The sequence below is a fragment of the Gadus macrocephalus genome, chromosome 14 (assembly GCF_031168955.1).
Source record: "Gadus macrocephalus chromosome 14, ASM3116895v1".
Taxonomy (NCBI): Eukaryota; Metazoa; Chordata; class Actinopteri; order Gadiformes; family Gadidae; genus Gadus; species Gadus macrocephalus.
The window spans coordinates 5,134,971-5,153,993 of NC_082395.1; the positions used below are offsets into that span (position 1 = coordinate 5,134,971).

The 19,023-nt window shown below is 47.4% G+C and overlaps 1 protein-coding gene across 1 annotated transcript in view; it reads right to left on the reverse strand.

Moving 5' to 3' along the window:
• Positions 1-1,215: 1,215 nt before the first annotated feature.
• The window catches only part of efl1 (elongation factor like GTPase 1), a 69,727-nt gene continuing 51,919 nt past the window's right edge, over positions 1,216-19,023 (reverse strand). Inside the window, exons 18-23 of the mRNA XM_060072165.1 lie at positions 15,690-15,819; positions 15,158-15,284; positions 14,589-14,793; positions 13,749-14,281; positions 8,008-8,192; positions 1,216-2,091 (exon numbers count right to left, since the gene is read on the reverse strand). Coding sequence (XP_059928148.1) covers positions 1,903-2,091; positions 8,008-8,192; positions 13,749-14,281; positions 14,589-14,793; positions 15,158-15,284; positions 15,690-15,819 — 1,369 coding nt within the window. The 3' untranslated portion in view covers positions 1,216-1,902. The remainder of the gene's footprint in view (positions 2,092-8,007; positions 8,193-13,748; positions 14,282-14,588; positions 14,794-15,157; positions 15,285-15,689; positions 15,820-19,023) is intronic.

Sequence of the window (19,023 nt, forward strand, 5' to 3'; positions counted from 1 at the left end):
CTCTGAGAGCAGCTGTGCTTTTTATTTGTTTTGTCGGTCCAAGATACTGCTCTGTGTTCCTTCAGATTCTCCCTCCCTGTAAGAGGGAGACACACCGAGAGACAATAGGGGGGAGAGAGAGGTAGACATCCAGGGAATAGAGCGGATTATAGGAAGGGAGCACAGCGTGTGGTGTGTGTGTGTGTGTGTGTCTGTTGATGGGTATCTCTAAGTGTGTGTGTGTGTGTTGATGGGTCGCTCTGTGTGTGTGTGTGTGTGTGTGTGTGTTCAGGTCAGTCCCATCACACTGATCAAAGCAGACTGAACCGGAGTGGTGTGTGTGTCTGTGTGTCTGTGTGAGTTGGGAAGGGGGGGGGGGGGGATGTGAATACCCTGGGGAAGCCATGACTGACTGACAAACGAATGGGTGCAATGGAGAGGAGGGGGGGGGGGGGGGGGGGCAGACAAAGGGAGATAGAGCAAAAATGAACGGACACAGGAAGGTCATAGAGAGAGAGGGAGGAAGTGAGGCGACATCTTGACCATGTTCGATGAGGGGAGGGCGAGGAGGGGGGAAAGGATCCAGACCGAGACAAAAGGTGGAGGGAGGACCAGAACAAACAGAGGAAAAGAGGGCAAGCACACAAAAACAACAGATTTCATTAGACTGCTCCACAGGACGGGTGCTGTAAGGTCCCCAGCACAGCAAATCATTACACATTAATCCCATTAGAACCTATTAGCAAACAGGGGAAAGGATCCATAATAACCTACGCACACACTTAGAGACACAGCCGACACACAGAAACAGAGACACTGACGCACACACAAACACACACCGTTAAACAGAGACAAACACTTGAAACACATACACACTTGCACAGAGACAGACCGAGACACAGGAAGACACACAGACACACAGAGTCTCTTTTGGGTTCTGTCTATTCCTCCGAACGAAACACTAAGCGAGAGAAGGGCTGGAATTGGGTTCACAGAACTTACAGTGGGGCGGCGCAGCAGATCGCTATGCAAAGCAGTTCTCCTCCTCCTCTCCCTGCTGACTCCAACCCCACTCGGCTCCCCCAGCCTGGCCCAATTTGTGTGATTTCGAATCAAAGTGTCTCTTAGGCTGTATAATCATAACACAAACGTGACGGCAAGGTGGGGAGGACAGTGTGTGTGTGTGTGTGTGTGTGTGTGTGTGTGTGTGTGTGTGTGTGTGTGTGTGTGTGTGTGCGCGTGTGCGTGTGCGTGTGTGAGTGCGCGACTGCGCGTGTACACAAAGGAAGGAAAACAGTAATTAATTTTCACCACTTGACGAAAACAAAACTGCAGGATTCGGTTTCCAAAGTTGGGGAAGTGTTTTTCAATTATTCATGAGTATAAGCGTGTATGTTACCAGCCCATGTGTTCTGATGTCTGTAGGCTGGGTGTCGGTGGGAAGGTGCAAAGGGGAAGGGCTTTAGGGGATCAACAGGCTGACAGTGGTGGAAGCTATCATGTGGCTGCCCAAAAAAATCCCTTGATGGATTCTGCAAAGATTAAAGCCCTTTTCTGGGTATTGGGAACGCAAAAAACACTGTACAGTTTCCTGAACTACATTTGAAAACAGCTGGCTGGCGGAGGTGCTCTGAAAGCAACCGGTTTCTAATGTGCATACATGGATCCCAAACGCAGAAAAATATTTTTGGTTGTTTTTTATTCTTGGAGAATAAGCAATGCCTTCAGTCGGATGTGAAACAGATATCAAGTGTCAACGTCCTGGAAATGTCGAGTGCATGTTGTACTATTTGCAGTAGCTGTTCATGTAAGAGCTCAGCCGTCAGCATACGGTGAGGGTCCATCACAGGTTTGAGGGTGAGTGGAGGTACAGTGATGGTTCCCCGGGTCAGTAGTGGGTGGACAAGTCTGTTTCCTGGCTCCCTATTTGTTCTTGCCGAGGGTGCGCTGTTTCTCCGCGTGCTCAACCGTCTTCTCCTCCACGTAGAGACCCTTGCGTCTTCGCACGGCGTTCATGTACTTGAGAGCCTGGTTTGCGGAGTCCGCCTTCTCCCCAAAGTGCAGGTACTCTTCTTCTGTGGTGGGGACCCAGTAGGGATCGCTGGCGATCACCTGGGAAGGAAAGCGTTGGAATTAGATAATTAGTAAATGGAATGCATTTAACGTTTTTCAAACCACTCAAAAAAGATCTCACCACTCGAAGCGCTTTACAATTATTGCCTCACCTTCACCTTTATTCACCTGTCAACCATGCAAGCAGACAGCCAGCTCACCAGGGGCGGTTATGTATCTTGCTTAGGGACACCATGACACTCAGCTAGGGGGAAGAACCGGGGATCGAACTAGCAACCTTCAGGTTGCAAGAAAACCTGCTCTCCCACCTCAGCCAATGCCGCACAGAATAAAGTTTTCTCCAAACACTCAATGTGGGTCTAGGCTAGGTGTCAATGTCAAACCCACAATTGCCCCCATTAACTAATTCAAGTGAGGCAAGAAAACGGTGTTATGAGTCCATGTTGCTGACAGTGTTTGAGAAGCTTTTCAATGAACAGACAGCAAACAACGAATAAGTCTCTATGTGTCAGAATACTTCACAAAAAAAACCTCAATCAACTACTTTACAAATGTAATTTCATCATATTAAAAAATTCATCATCAAGCCACCCCAGTAGCACCGAAACAGGAGCAGATCGTAGGATCAAGTCCATGCAGCAAGGCCTTGTGATAAACGGGACCATTGCACCCAAGCATTTCATCGAGGTAACAAAGGGCCGAGGTCGGTCTTGGTTTGAAATTAGTATTACCGTCGCCCTTTGTCGCTCGCAAGGACTCAAGGGAGGCACCGTTTATGTAAAGCCTGTACAGCGTCTCGCTATGAAACAGAACATACATCAGCAGCTGTTGGAGGGGGAAGGGGTGTTGGTGATGCAGTGCCTGCTGCACCATCTACACACGAACCAAGATCTCAATGGCGCGAACTGAGGCACACACAACAATGGCTGTACCAGCGCTAGCGGTAGGACTCTGCACCTGGAGCGGAGGGGCCTGTAAAGACCGAGCCCGCAGTTGCACTGGGACAGATGGCAGAGAGGGAGCCCCAACAATGGGCCGACCACAGGGGCTCACGCACACAGAGAGAGACACACACACACACAGGCACACACAGGCACACAGGCACACACACACACACACACACACACACACACACACACACACACACACACACACACACACACACACACACACAAGCCAAAGCACAATGGGTGCCAGTGGGGGATAAGAGTGCGAGGAGGAGGGTCCGACAGTAAAGTGCCTGAAGGACCGAATGAATGGCTGAATGAATGACTGGCTGAATGATGCTGGAGGGGCCCGCCCAGCGCCTAAGTGCGGCACAACGCTTGACTTGGCATGCACAGAAGGAGTGACACGCAGCGGGCACGGACGCCTTTTGACGAGCATGTGGGCGGGTGTGTGTGTGTGTGTGTGGGGGGGGGGGGGGGCTCACCCTGTACATGCACAGACAGACGGCCCAGGACTGTTCCCTAATCAACCCCTCCATCAGACGTGGGGGGGTGTGAGCCTGGCTTGGGTTTATATTGTATGTCTAAAGCCTGTGATTGCTCCGTTGTTATTGTATTTCTGGGCTAGCGTGTTTGCCCCGTTTTGGCTGCAATTCTATTAAATGAACCGTAAAGGTTCTTTCTCCTAGGTACGTCTCGTCTATTACGTTAGACGTTGTTTTCTGCCTTTGTTAACCTGGGTGGGTTGATTGGATGTCCCTGATTAGTGAAACCCAGTCTTCTATCAGGACTGTGGCTACCAAATCTGCGAATCGGATTAAAATAAATACATTTGATGTAACAACCTCCCATTGCTTCAGATGGGTGAGTTAGGCAACATGATACAGTAACCAGGGCATGTTATTGTTCAATATAAGGGACACTGGATTAATAAACGTTACCCAACCCAGAATAACATTCCCTCTCAACCACTTAACCGTCAAGAGCCTAAAAGAGTAAACGCCGAATAAAGAAGAAAAAAAACGCAACGCGAGCCCAATTGCGTTCCTTTTTATTCTCGCTTTGTTAAATAGAGGAAATAGAAAGAATGGCGTCCATACTTGAGCAGACCCCAGTAAAACACGTCCAGTCACAGGACAAGAAGAAGAGAAACCAGCAGGCAGATGCTTGCTCCTGGAGCCGCACAATACCAGACCTACATTCACATGTTCATGCTTAGCTCTCGGGCGCCATTCTGATGGAAATCGAATGTAAACGTCCCGGACCTGGTCCCGTCCGGTCACACAACAACGGCACACATTCACATCTTGGCCCTGCTGCTCTCGGCTGCCATTCACATGCTAATACCACATCCCCCACCACTTCAACTGCTGCCCACGACAACTGCTGACATTCGACCCAGCAGGTTTGCAAAGTAATGAAGTGTGTGTGTGATTCTCTGTGTGCGTGTGTATGTATGTGCATGTTTGAGTGTACACGTGTGTGAGTGTGCTTGTTAGAGTATGTGTGAGTATAAGTGTGTGCCTGTGCCTGTGTGTGTGTGTGTGTGTGTGTGTGTGTGTGTGTGTGTGTGTGTGTGTGTGTGTGTGTGTGTGTGGGGGGGTGGGGCGGTGAGTGTGTGGGTGTGTGTGGTGGAGGTAGAGGGGGTAGAAACTCATTGTCTTTGGTGTTCTGAGTAGGCGTCTGAGGGACAACCAGTTGAAATTAAATAAGACAGCCAACTCTTAATCAGGCAAACAAAGCATTTTCGTGACGGTTTACTGGTAAGGGGGTGAAGTGTTTGAGTGTGTGTGTGTGTGTGTGTGTGTGTGTGTGTGTGTGTGTGTGTGTGTGTGTGTGTGTGAGAGAGAGAGTCTGTGAGTGTGTGTGCTTGGGGTGTCGAGTGACGTTTGGTGATCCAGAATTCAGATCTGGTTTCACGTTCCATCATGGAGTCCAGTTCAGTTAGTTCGGCGGGACGCAGACAATGTGAAACAGCAATTAGGAGTTTATCTTCACTTCTGCAATATCATGAATTCCCAAGTAAAACACGATATTGAACCCGAGAGAAATACAACGTTATTGGGCCGTGAAAATGTGAAAAAAATAATTGCTTTGAGTAGTCCTTTGCCTGTATGGTGTGGGTACGGGTGGGAAGGTGATATCATTGGTTGAAATATTCTAAATGTTTACCTGCAATGGTGAATGACTCAATGGGTCTTTGAGTGCACAGAGGTTTGTATGCAGGATTTTTTATATTATATAGATGGATGTCTAAATCAAGTCAATCTAACCTAAATGATTCTAGTGGGAAGCTGGTACAAGGAATAAGTCTGCGCAAAGGTATAAATGTATAGGTGTGTTGTTGTTGTGTGTGTGTGTGTGTGTGTGTGTGTGTGTGTGTGTGTGTGTGTGTGTGTGTGTGTGTGTGTGTGTGTGTGTGTGTGTGTGTGTGTGTGTGTGTGTGTTCAATCAAACAGAAGCAGTATGCTGTGTCTTCCTTAGCAATTCCCCAGTCCCCGTATTACAGGCATAGAGAAGCTCCCAACTGCTTTGCATAGCTTTTGCTAGGCAGGATGTTTGGTGCACACAAAGGAAGAACAGGCCTGTGGCGCCACAGTCCACACCACATGGAGTATCGTTAGGTAGAGAGGTAGTAGGGGTGGCTGGGAGGTTAACAGGCTTTTCAGAATCACACACATCAGATCCAGCCAGGGCAAATAATGTCCCATTCACTACGACGTGACAAAAGAAGCAATAGGACAGAGGTGTTCAATGAACGACGGTCCACAAAGTGAACCCAACAGAAGAGTACTCAGGTTAGACTGCAAAATAGATTATATTTTCTCCATCAAGTATGCGTATACGTATGCGTGTGTTAGACACAATGTGTGTGCGCATGTGCGTGTGCGTGGTCAGATCTTGCCATTAACTGATCCCTATTAAAACTCATTAAACGTACTGGTTGACTGAGCCAGAGACTCGCGCTACAAATACTATGATACAACCAAACATGCTCACCATGTGATTATGTCCGCAGGTGCAGGATATTAATGTGTAAGCACACTCTGTCCTACCTCTCTTAAATTATTAGTAAATATTATTATTTGATTGCATGCGACTGAACAGCCATATCAGTTGAGAACAACAGAATCCCCTATGGTGACTTCACTTCATGCCTGAGGTCTGGTTTTGCTGCCAGTGTGGTTTTGGTTCCAGTGTTACGTGCCAGGGTAACACAGCACGAGAACACATTCTGACATCAACTACGCAGAGCTCGGCAAAGTAGTCAAAAATATTGTCAAAATGACAGTCCGGCATGCACGTCACACAAGACGTATACTTGGGTATAAAGACGATGAAAAAGAAAAAACGGAAATGAAAATTGCGATTTTCAGTGTACAGTATTTCATCTCTTGCTACGGTAAATTGCACACTGCGGTCTGTTCTGTGTCTCACTGAACTAATAACAAAGTGTTCCTGGCTGATTGCAACAGCCACCTCACAATGGAAAAATAGCTTTTGTCATGCATGGAGATATGCCATTAGACTTGTAGTACTTTCAAAACACATTTTAATGTAAATCTGCTGTATGGTGCCGTAAGTCCTTTGAGGGTGAAACTAAATAAAAACCCGCAACCACTTTTCTACGTTTTTTTAGGTATTTTATTGGCTTTTTATTGGGCATTCAAAATGGTGCTGTGTGTCTCTTAGGATTGGATGGCTCGTTTTTCTAATTGTCGAATCTCAAGGGGCAGTCTTTTAGGATTGGTTGATATGTTTATCTCAACGGATAAACGTTCGGTCTTCCAAATGAATTTTCGAGTGTTAGTAGATAAAAAAAAAGTCAATTCATCTTTCCCTGCCTGATTCTGAGCCAATGGAGAACAATGCTGCAGTATCGTGCCTTCATCAACTGATCGTTTATCGTATTCATTTAAAATGTGATTTTAATAACATAAATAGCAAAACTACTACATCCCATAGGATTACTGCATGGACCCCAGTGGCTTTCGGACCCACTCATCGAACTTTAAGGTTTCGAAGACGAACAGCTTCCATAGCATGAGAGTAGACCTACTTCCAAATATGACTAAGCAATTAGGCGGTTCAAACGTTGTGCAATGTTTTGAGGAAATTGCACAGCGGGACTAGAGCTAATCAACAAAGAGAGAATCACACAAGCGCTTTTCGTGACGGGAAAAGGAAAAAACATCAAAACCTTCTTCTATTCATTTTCATGAAATTACCGGCCCATGATTGGAGCCGTTTGGAATCTTTTGGCCTCGTTTGAACATTGAAATAGCTGCTTAATATGTTGGTTATTAAACGTGTAACCCCTCTAAATCGCCCCCCCCCCCTCCAGCTCCCCCAAAATCATGGTTATCCCCGGTGAATACAAACTTAAAACCACGAAAACACACCAAAACGCATGCCTAATTATTGACTCTTGTGTAGAGACAAGCATTGACACAGAAGTCTGAATAGACTTAAAGTGTGTTTTAGCATTTTGATGCGCATGGTACGCCAGTCGGCTGCGTGTGGAGCAGCCCTCATCGATTAGAGTGGGAGCGTTTCCTTACGACTCGACACAAGGCCATGCGAATCAAAGCTGCACTTTTGTGCTTAGTCTAGGGGGGGGTTCTATTTAATCTTTTAAAATTGTACACTTTTACATCACATTTCTCTTTCAAACGATTTCCTTTCACTGTCCTTTTATTGTTTTTTGGAACGTTAATCTGATCCCTATTAAAACACCCCTGATTGTAGAACTGGGTCATTAATCTGACTGGTTGGCTGAGCCACGGACTCGCCTTCCAAATACATTTAGCAAACATGCTCACCATGCGAATATGTGTGCAGGTGCAGCACATTAATGTTTATGGACACACCTCTCCTTAATTATAAGTCATTATTATTATTTGATTACATACAACTGAACAGGCATATCAGTTGTGTGTGAGGCGCTATGAATGGCCTTGAGGTTCAACAACAATGACGACTACAGATAAAAGAGCGAGCTCAATACCTCCCAGTGGCTGAAGACCAGCTGGGGACTGGCGAGCCCACTGGTGCGTTTCCGGATCTCGTCAGCGAAGCCGAAGCTCTCGGCCACGGGCAGCACCGCGCTGATCAGGAACATGTCCGTCCCCTCCTTCATCTCCTCGTGGAGCACCCGGCCCTCACGCTTCCCCAGCACCCCGTACACACGCCCTGTGAGAGGGAGAGGGAGAGAGGGGAGGGGGGGGGGGGAGAGAGAGAGAGAGGGAGGGAGGGAAAGATGAGAGAGAGGAGGGAGGGAGGGGGGGGGGAGAGAGAGAGAGAGAGAGAGAGAGAGAGAGAGAGAGAGAGAGAGAGAGAGAGAGACAGAGAGACAGAGAGAGAGAGAGACAGAGAGAGATAGAGTGATGGAGGGATAAAGACAAATGGTGGGGAGAGAGATTTAGACAAAGAGACAGAATTTAATATGATACCCGCATACTTATCACTGTATATACATTTGTAGATGTAACTGTATCGCAAGTTTGCTTATTGATTTATTTATACATTATTTGCACATATATTTCAGTCTCATTTGACTTAATTGCCAATGTACAGTTTCCATGGCAATAAAGTCCTTTGCATTGAAAGGGGAGCTACATGCAGCGTTTTCAACATTATACATACACATTAATCGCATATCAAGCTTATTGTACACATATGCAATAAAATTTATAAAATATGTACGTAATGCACACATGTATTCCACACGCACATAGAGCTCAGGGATAACTGCTCTCAGAAGGGTTCATCGCCTGAATTACAGCATCAACAGTGTGATAATGTGTCGTGCCTCATCTCCTTTCCCAACAGGATTCCCTCACTTTGCAACCAAAACTGAACCCTTTGCAGCGGATTAACAGCCTTCTTGAGAATGGCTAAGTCATGAATCAGATCATCAATCAACATTGCATTACTCATCTGCCAGAATTGGTTATAAATAAGGTGTTAATGATTGCAACTTTAATGTGCGGAGCAATTAAGCGATGCTCCATGCATGGCTATGAAAAATATAGCACTTGTGCAGTGCACGCACAGGCACATACACACAAAAGGCAAAGCTCTAACCCCCCCACCCCCCCCACAACACTACAGACAAGACTCACATGTACTTTGGTGTGGTGGATTAGCTAAGGGAGAAGTGTAAATTAACTGAGCTCTGCAAACCTTTTATCTGTCACCACCCATTCCCTCACAAGCTGATGATTGACTTTTGAGTGTGACCACTTAAAAACACACACACACACACACACACACACACACACACACACACACACACACACACACACACACACACACACACACACACACACACACACACACACACAAAGAACATACAAACATACACACACCCAGACATACCCGCGGAGTCTATTGATCAGCTCCATCTACAGAGCGTTATGCTAACAGTGTTAGCCCCTGGATGGATCCACATCCACTCATACATATGCAATGAGTTCGTTGGGGGCAGGATCAATAGCAATCATAGTGCAGTTCTAGCATTCGTTGAATAGCTATAGAGACGGAGGTTGATTTATGAAGGTAAAATGGGTGGGGAGCCCGTTATACCCTGACCTAGAAGCAATTGGATGCACTATGAATCCAAGATCTTCCTGACCGACCAATATGAATTGTAGAATCCCTGTATTAAGAATCAGAATAGATTAATGTTTAGTAATGGCAATACATCTCAATTACAGTGTCAGATGACAGCGTAGTACATAAAGTATACACCTCCAGAAGCCCATCTTATTGGACAGTGAGGGAATTTAGAAGCTTTGGCAGAAGCAAAAGATCGAGAAACAAACACGCTTATTTGGATGAAGCCCAAGTTCTTTCACGTAGCGCGAGCGTGGGGTGTGCGTATGCGTGTGGCTGCGTGTGCGTGTATGTGTGTGTCCGTTTATGTGTGTGTGTGCGTACGTGCGTGCGATGGTGTGCGTATTTGATGAAGGGGTAGGGGGTTAATGCGTTGGTTCAACCGACAAAGTGCTACTCGGTCTAATGAACTGCTTTGGCAGCCTAACAAGCCGAGAGTTATTGTTTACCAACGAGCTAAAGAATATTTCAAGCCTCATTTTCATCTTAATGGCTTTCAGAGGGCAACGATTTCAAGGGCCGTTGTTGAGAATTAGTCGAGGCCCAGCTAGGGAGCGGGGAAGATGGTGGCTTGACATTTTAAGGAGCAGCGGCTTTTCTCGTCCTTAAATCGGTAAAAGGGTAAAGCGAGGCAACCAAATGTACCGGTACCTCACTTTCTTGTTTGAGATTCTCAGAGTATTGGCACTAATCAGTATCTGCAGGTTTTAGCAAGTCAAATGTAAGACTTTTTAAGACCTTTTTAATACCAGCAAATTTAAGACCCAAAGCACGCGATGGTGGGGGTTGGCAACAGACGCGAGCCAACTTCGGAAACGGACGTCTTCCAGCCAACTGTCCTTGAATTTGCACCTCCCCATTGTCGCAGACTAGCTAGCAAGAACGCAGATAATCGTTTATAGGCTAGTAAGAAAGAAGCCACTCCACATGTCCTTCCTGAAAAGTCCCACGAGAAAAATAAAAATAAAAATAGTACTGCCCCGACCAATTTAAGACCTTGAGTTACAGTATTTAAGACCAGCATATGACATTTGGAACGAATTTAAGACTTTTTAAGGCCTTAAATTTAGCAACATGAATTTAAGACTTTTTAAGGATGCGCGGACACCCTGGGCACGATAGTGTGTGCATTTTGAAGGCCATTGTGACATGCAGCAGAACAAAGTGAGTGTGGTGTTCAATACATCCTTTATGGTATGCATAAATGTTGCGGCCAATGTTTGGCTTGGGGGTCCTACGAAAGTGACGCAGGTTCTTGATGTTCGGAAAGACGTTTGCTGGCATTAGTTTGTCACAAATAAAGACTGCCTCCACACCTGCAAGAACTTAGCGCACTCAAGAGTTTAGCCGCAGGAGCCTTTCCGAGAGGGGTCAGGCCCTCCGGTATATTTTGAGACATCATATCATGCGTGCCCCGGTACATGACGTTTCCGTACAGCACTAACCAATGGTCAAATCTTAAGAGGTGCTTTTTTTTGACATAGCTCTAATCCCGAATATCATTGGCAGGGTAGACGGCACCCCACATACGCATCGAAGCACCCTCTCCATGTCCATTCCTATTCCTCAAACCGTAAGCAGTACCACTTCATTACTTTAATAGTAGTATCCAAGGCAAACTGCCTCTTACTGAATGTCGTGGGATGTTGACCAAGGGGAGCACGACCCTTGTGCTGCATAACAGCGCAGCGGGGGGTGTCTGGCTAAGGAGCTGCAGGAGATGGGTGTCTGATGGCTTTAACTTTGATAAAAACTCAACTTTATGAAACATTTACATAGCTGACCGAGATACAAAGCTGACCCCACTCCATGACTCAAGACCCGGCTCGCAAACACCCGCACCCGACAGGATGGGTCTTCACAACCACCGTCACGCTCGCACTCGCTCCGTTGTAGCCCACACAACTGGAGTGGTGAAGGCCAGACAGAAGGGCCTTGGTTGTTGGTGGAAAGCTTCTATGCTCCCTGGAGAAAGCCGGTCTAATCCAAGCCTCCTGGCCTGCTGTATGCTACTCGATGTGGCCGTGAGACGTGGCCAGCCGGTTCCAGGTCAGATACCCCCCTGTGGAGGAAATGCCAGACAAGCTTTGGAGGCTCCCTATGGAGATGCTCTCATCGTCATTGACCGCTCATGAGGCAGGCATATGTGGTTGTATACCTGTGGCTCAGTGAAGCCCTTTGAGGCTGTAAACGGTGGCTTCAGCCTTTCAATTAACTTTGACTTTAAATTGGGCTAATTACAAATACGGAATTACAGTTAATTGCCCTGCCACACTTAATTTAGATTTTTCTTTTGAGTGTTTCGGTAATCTTTTCAAGGTTTTCCATTGAATTGTTAAACACAGAAGTCATTCAAATGAAAGCTGTGGAAAAAGCTTGTAACGTTGAGAGCATCGGTCCTTGATCTTGCAGGCCTGAGACAACGTGGGTCTGAGAGAAAATGTGTCCTTCAGGCCCAGCACCTTGTCATGAGGAGGCACTTGTTTGGCCTTGTTTTGAAAATAATATGAAAGAATATTGTCTGCGTCGGGGTGTAAGAGCTGATATACCTGGAGCGGCATCAAAGTCAAGTGGAGCGTCTAAGTCGACCGCTGTCAATGCCGACGCTCCTTGAATTCTTGGGTCTGCTTGGGAGACCTGTTTCACTTGGCTTGGGCAATGTGTTTGCTCCCATTTGAATGTAGTTTTTCTCTTAATTTCATTACTGCGTGTCCCCTCTGGTGATGATGAATATTCAGCAATGTTTTGCCATTGCTAGGATTAAGATTTTCCTGTAACGTGATGCTCTGGAAAACCACGTTTACTTTTGTTGAAGTGTATTCATCAGTTCGTCAATTTCACTGCCGCTGAAATTCTCCTTCCTAGCCTTTTTTGGTGGCATCTCTACAATACTTGGGCATGCGCCAGAGTACTGCACACGGCACAACACCTGCCCTTTTATAGTGTTAAGGGGCGTTACCTAAGCTAATAGGAACAATCAGCAACTGTAATTCATGATCGACTAGGAATCATAATTCAGCACAAATGAAGGCAGATTTGGATAATTAGGAAAGATGGTGGTTGCTGCGTGAGCCTATTTTTTAATACATGTTTTAGTTGATCCTCTACCTAATAACCAGGTTGCAAAGTGATCAATAAACAGTATCAACTCAAAATGACTACTCTTCAGCCATCAGATCCAGGAAGTTCGTATTCAGCAGTGCGCACGTAGGATTTCCAAGCCATGAACACTGGCCGGGGGATTTATGTTCCGACACTGCACCAGGATTTTAAGTGCGACTGTGAGTGGCTCCATGCTATTTCTAACCAAATCCACATCTTAGGAGACCACATGGTAAATCTCTTAGATCATAAGTTCCTCTGAACCCCCCCCGCCGAGAAACACCTTGGTCAAATGTTCTAGTGCTGGCCTCGTCACTTTAACAACCACTCTTGCACTTTAGCTTATCCCCGTTATGCAGGGTGGCGTTTCTCCTGTGGCAAAGATATTGCTTGATTTCCATAGTGCACAATAGCTGGCTGGGACAAGCACAGAGTGGGTTACCACGCCAGAACATTTAAATCAAGAAAGCAGTGGGGAAAGGAACGGACAATCGAAAGACAAATATGCAACTCTAGAGCTAAATTAGCTTTTGTGTGGTAGAATAAATGTGTGCCTCTGGTGTAATATTGTTAGTTCTAAATATACAAAGATGATATCTTAAATACATAATTAAATACGTTATTTCTGCAGCAATTTAATTGTTTTTATGTGGCAACTCCACTTTGGATGGTATGTTTAAATTGATCTCAGCCTCTGTCCAAAACACAACATTTATCCAAAGCCACTTGTAAAGGCTTAGTTATTGTTCCATGTTGACGCAACGCAAGGGGATTTACGGACCCTCCTTGCGTCCACCGCAAGGGCCTGACGTGCGCCTCCCAAAAAGTGTAACCTTTCGTCGAGGAGAGGCAGCAGCAAGGGCTGTGATTGGTCCGCTGACGTAAACCCCGACGCGTCGAAGCGACTGCGTGGTCGTTGCGTTGCGTCGACCGTACCGATGCCTTAAGTCTCCTTGGATGAAAAGCATTGAGGAGAAGACTGAATGTGACCCTTCCTCAGTGCCGTGCGCGGTGCTCGTGCTCACTCACCCAGCACCTCGGCGGTGGCCATGATCTCACAGGTGTACATGGCGGCCATGAGCCTCTGGGGCCGGGCCTGGAAGGCGTGGCGACACGCCTCCTTCATGACGGCGATGAGCTGGCCCGACACCGGCCCGTAGCAGCCGGCCGACCCGGCCCCCGCCCAGTGCCGGGTGACCTGACCGGGGCCCGCCTCCTCCTCCGGGGTGGCCGCCGCCGCCGCCTCCAGGCCGGCGCCGCCGTCCTCCGGGACCGCCTCCCCCGCTTCAGAGTCGGGAGCGGCTGCCCGGGACGGGGGCTCCGGCCGGGCCCGGGTCTGCTGGAGGTCCCACCTCTCCACGGAGAAGCACACGCCCATCAGGGGCTCCTCGCACATGGGCCCCGAGAGGGTGGCCAGCTGGAAGCCGCTGACGATGCTGTTGTCCAGGTCCCGGAGGGCCGCGGCGCAAGGCTCCGCCCCTTTCTCGGCGGGGTCCAGGCACTGCCACACGGACGGCCTCTGGTAGCCCTCCACGCTGTTGAGCAGGATGTTGGGGCCGTACCTGAAACACCATCAGACCATTATGCATTATTAACTACGAGCCAGAAAGGTCATCGTCACTGTCAGAGGTGAGATTGATTAAAGGGAGCAATAAATTATCTGATATATCGTGCTATTAAAGGGGAGCTGGCGTGCCTTGCTATTTTTTCTAATATAAGACCGTAAAAATCACGATCTGCATCATAAACTCTTGAAAAATGTGCCGTTAATCTAGACCACTAATGGTCCATTCCAATAGGGCCAATGAGGTGAATGGTCCAACGTTTCAGTGCTTTCTCAGTAGGGGACGGTAATAAGCTATTAAGGACCTGCGAGGCCCGAAGGCCCAGATGTGCTCCACCGCGTTCTTCCACTTGTGGCCCTGCAGCAGGGCTGCCAGGCGGGCCTTGAGGTGGGCGATGTCCTCCAGGGTGCGGGGGCTGACCGTAAGACTCCTGCCCTCTCTCAGGGACATGTTGACCTGCTCCAGGGTCCGCACCAGCTCCGAGCTGGCCTCCAGCAAGCAGGTCACCTCTGACACGGCAAAACAAACAGTTTAGTCATTTAGCACTCATTGGGATGGACAGAAAAAAAAAACGTCCTCGTCTCTCCACGCCTGTAGGCTATTGCAGTTAGACGCCCAAAATGAAAATCAAATGTTTACCCATTTATTGGGAGCATTACAAATTATAACAATATATAACAATAACACAAAACGAAAAGATAATAAGAATTATGTCCACTTTTGTTCAGGTATGTCTAAACAAATATTGCTGGTGATGACTCCCAGCAAAAAGGTACTGGGTTCGATCCCCATTTACACAAGGCGTCCTGTAGCAAGACGCCTCTTTGATTCCCTATTGTCTCCTTAGCGGCTCAAACGGACGGAGCTCCTTACCCGCAGGCAGGGGGAGGGCGCAGACCCCCACGGTGGCCAGTCTGTTGGGGGTGGTGATGGTCACTAGACCCCCCGGATCCACGTGGAGCGTGTCGGAGAAACGGCTCTGTGGCGCCTCTTCCTTCACCTTGAGGAGAAGAAAACAAAAAAACACAGGTTCAGACAGCGACTTGCACAAACGGTCGCACAAGTGCAAGTAAGACCCCTCAAACTATATTGTTTATTTTGAAGAGATGGATCTATCTGGAGACTATAAACACAGTTCTCGCACATTGGCCTTTTTATTATTTTTATGCCCCTGTTGATTGCATGCAAGTGTGAAACGTGTGTGGTAAAACATCCACACACGCCTGACTTCTTTGATGTTGTGTTCATTTTGTTTTGGTTACACAAATATTGAATCCTTTTTATATTCATTTCTTAGTACTCGAGACATTAGGAGTCATCAAATCAGATTGGGTTAGGATTGCTATCTCACTCCAATCGACAGACACAGACACACGCACAGACAGATACAGACACACAGTCTCACCTGGTGGATGATAGCCGTCTTGTGCTGTCTGCCCAGCTCTTCATTGACCATGTCTAACTTGGGGGGCCGCACCACAGTCTCCCTGAACGGGATTATGGGCTTGGAAGCTGTGATTTCAATTTTGGCAAACCTGCAAAAATAAGCAGACAAGTTGAAATATGGTTGAATACCAATAGATGAGAACTCGTTCAAGCTGCTACATCAATACTGTTTGTTTTCAGTTTGTTTTCAGAGTCGATGCAGCTCTGTTTACCTCTTGATCCAGTGCCAAATTCCTTCTAACTAAATTAGAATAGGAATCAATGATCTCAATCCTTTTTGTTCACACTAATGTGTAAAACAACAAAAGTAAGATATAATATGTAGCCAAAAGGAAGTATGCCAGAATTAACTGCAATCAAAAAATAACAAAAGTTCCGGGCAAGAGAGGATAGCAATCTCGCAAGCAGGATAAATAATTAAGAAGATGACGGCTTTGGCAGTTGGAAATATAATACCAATACATTTTTTCTGGTCTAGTGATACGAAAATAAGATGTTGATTTCAAAAGTGTAGAGCATATAAAGTAGTATCATGCTTGGCCAGTTAACTACTAATGCTTTAGTTAAAATACTTTATGAACTTGGGGAATCAATTTTGATTCCCCTATTCAAAACAAGCACAAGGGAAAGCTGTGAATAACAAGGGAAACTAATTCCCCAGTGTGTGACTGCCACAGGCACCACAATGCAACCGCCATCTCTAAGTCAATAGCCACATCAGGGCAGGCTGTGCAGACCGTTGAAACAAAGGCGGTCAGCTTGTCTGTGTCCGCCCTTTTTCACCTTGCTAACGACTATCCCAAAGTTAAACATACACCCAAAGGTAGATTGCTAGTACACAAATTAAACCAGCTTTACGACGTGGGTGGACAGTTGAGGGATCTATCTTGTACGGCGGTTAGGAGGAGCGACACAGTGGAAAGCCTCGTGCAGTGGCTCTCATCCAAGTGGCACAGAGTAGGTCGTCTGAGGACAACACATGCTCAGGCCCCAGAGCACGCTGCTACGGGCTGGAGCTACTTCAGCAACCCCCGTTTCACACGTAGGCTACTTAGTGGGTCTGTAAACAGGAGTGGCTTCCAGTGGCACGCAGTCTCGCCCAGAGTCCGGGACGCAACATTAGCCCGCCACAATAGCCCCACAACAACAACAGTCAACCGTTTCAAAGGAAAATGTTCAAATCAAAAATGCTGACCTAGACAAAACCACCAGATTTAATTGCCCACATTCAAACCCAAAAGCTTGCTTTAGTTTATTTCTTTATTTTTCTTGGACAATGTGCAAATATAATAACCGGTAGCGTCAAAGAGAGGAGATGCATTTTACAGCATCGTTAGCGTATTGCTAATTTCCATCTGCAGTCCCAGGGGAGGTAAGCATATCATTACAAGTTTGTTTATTATTTTAACATATAATAAAACCAGTTAACAAATGGACAGCAGCATCATTCCGGAAACACTATGGAGTGTGCAGACCGACCACAGTGTATCGAGCCCGGATCAGCAATGCAACATTCATTATTTAGTTTGGTTTGAATAGAGCAGTGTCACAGACACTCGGGTGCAACCAACCACAGACTAGAGGGGGGAGGCTGAGGCTGGAGGTGGGAGGAGCATGCTGAGAAGGGGGAGGGGTTGGCGCGTGTGCCAATTACAGAGTAATTAGCGGGGCATCTCTTTGTCGAGCTGCTGGATTGAACTGCGGCATTAAGAGTCCTGCGCGAACGCTCCTCCGTTGACCCGGGGGGGTCATGAGGTCACGAGGGTGTCATTAAAACCTGTGTGCGTGCGCGTGTATGCGTGTGTGCCTGCATGCATGCATGCGTGCGCACGTGCGTGAGTGTGTGCGTGTGTCGCGGCCTGTAGCAGCCGGGGGTGGGGGACGGAACTGGGACAACATCTTGATTCTGTCAAACAGGCTCCTGTCAACTGAAGGCAAAATATACAGACACAAGCACAGGCCCGAGCAGAAGCACAAACATGGGATGTTTGGACGCGTAATCCATTTAAGAGCCCTAAGCATCAGGATGCACAACACAGAGTAGAGCTAATCCTGCTTCTCCTCAGTCACCTCAACCGTGTACCGTGTTCCTCCCTCCCTCCCTCCTTCCCTTCCTCCCATCCCTCCCTCCCCCATCTGGTGAGTTGTTTATGGCGTCAGGAAACAGGTCACCGCAAGTTTCTAGGAAATCGCTAGAACTCGCCGTCAGGAAAAAGAGAAGCCCTAGCCATGATGACCTCGAGAATATAGGCCTGTGCTTGGAGCGCAGACCAGCAGACAGAAGACTGTGACCGGTGTACCCAGTTGAAATGAGTTTTACACGATGTAGAGATGATAAGAATGGCATTGAAGAAATCTCATCATCGAAACGCAGTAACGTTTGGTTCCCAGGGCAAGAGTTCACTCCTTCTCCCGGGCTCGCTTGATGCCCTGACTTTGTGAAATAGAGCCTTTTTATTCCCAGAACCTTCCCCTGCCCTCACTTGGCCTGCTGGTGTGATCATCGCTGCCCCCTCGTATAAAACGGCAGCTGTTACACACTACTGAAAGAGCACGTGTGCACGTGTGCACTCACACACACAAACACACTCCCAACCACTCACACACACTGAGCGGTGCTTTGAATGCCCGACACGACATGACTTGGCAGTTGACCCACTTCTGAGGACAGAGTAAGCCTGAATGGGTGAGGCATGAGGGAGATAGAGATAGAGGGCGAGAGGCAGAAAAAGGGAGAGAACGAGAGAGAGAAAGAGAGAGAGAGAGAGAGAGAGAACGAGAAAGAGAAAGAGAGACAGAGAGAGAGAGATTCAAGGCGAGGGGGAGGAGGGTAGTCCTAATCGCTCAACTGTCAACAAACTACTTCAATTGAAACATAATATCACGGTTATGTTTAATCATATATGTATTATTCTGTTTCAACGTTCTGCTGACAAAATAAATATTGTCCGTGAAATGATAGCTTTCATACAGTCAAATAAATAACCACAGCGTGCCACAACCGCTGCCTTGGAGGATCCCGGGGGTGTTATGGGGTCGTGTTACGGGTGGGACAGAGAGGGGATGGAGGAAGGGAAAGCGAGGGCGGGAGAGGATCCCCGGGTGACGCGGTCAGCGCTGTGACGTCATCGCCCCGTGCCGTGTGAGAAGCTCCGCGGGGCTGATCCCGTTCAGGGAGTGCCAAGCGTGTGGCCGGCGCCGGCGCCTTCAGCATGGCCACCAAACGAGCCCGCAAAGTGAAGTCACAATGGGGTCAGCTGGGTATCAGCGCAATCAACATGACCGGCCAATCA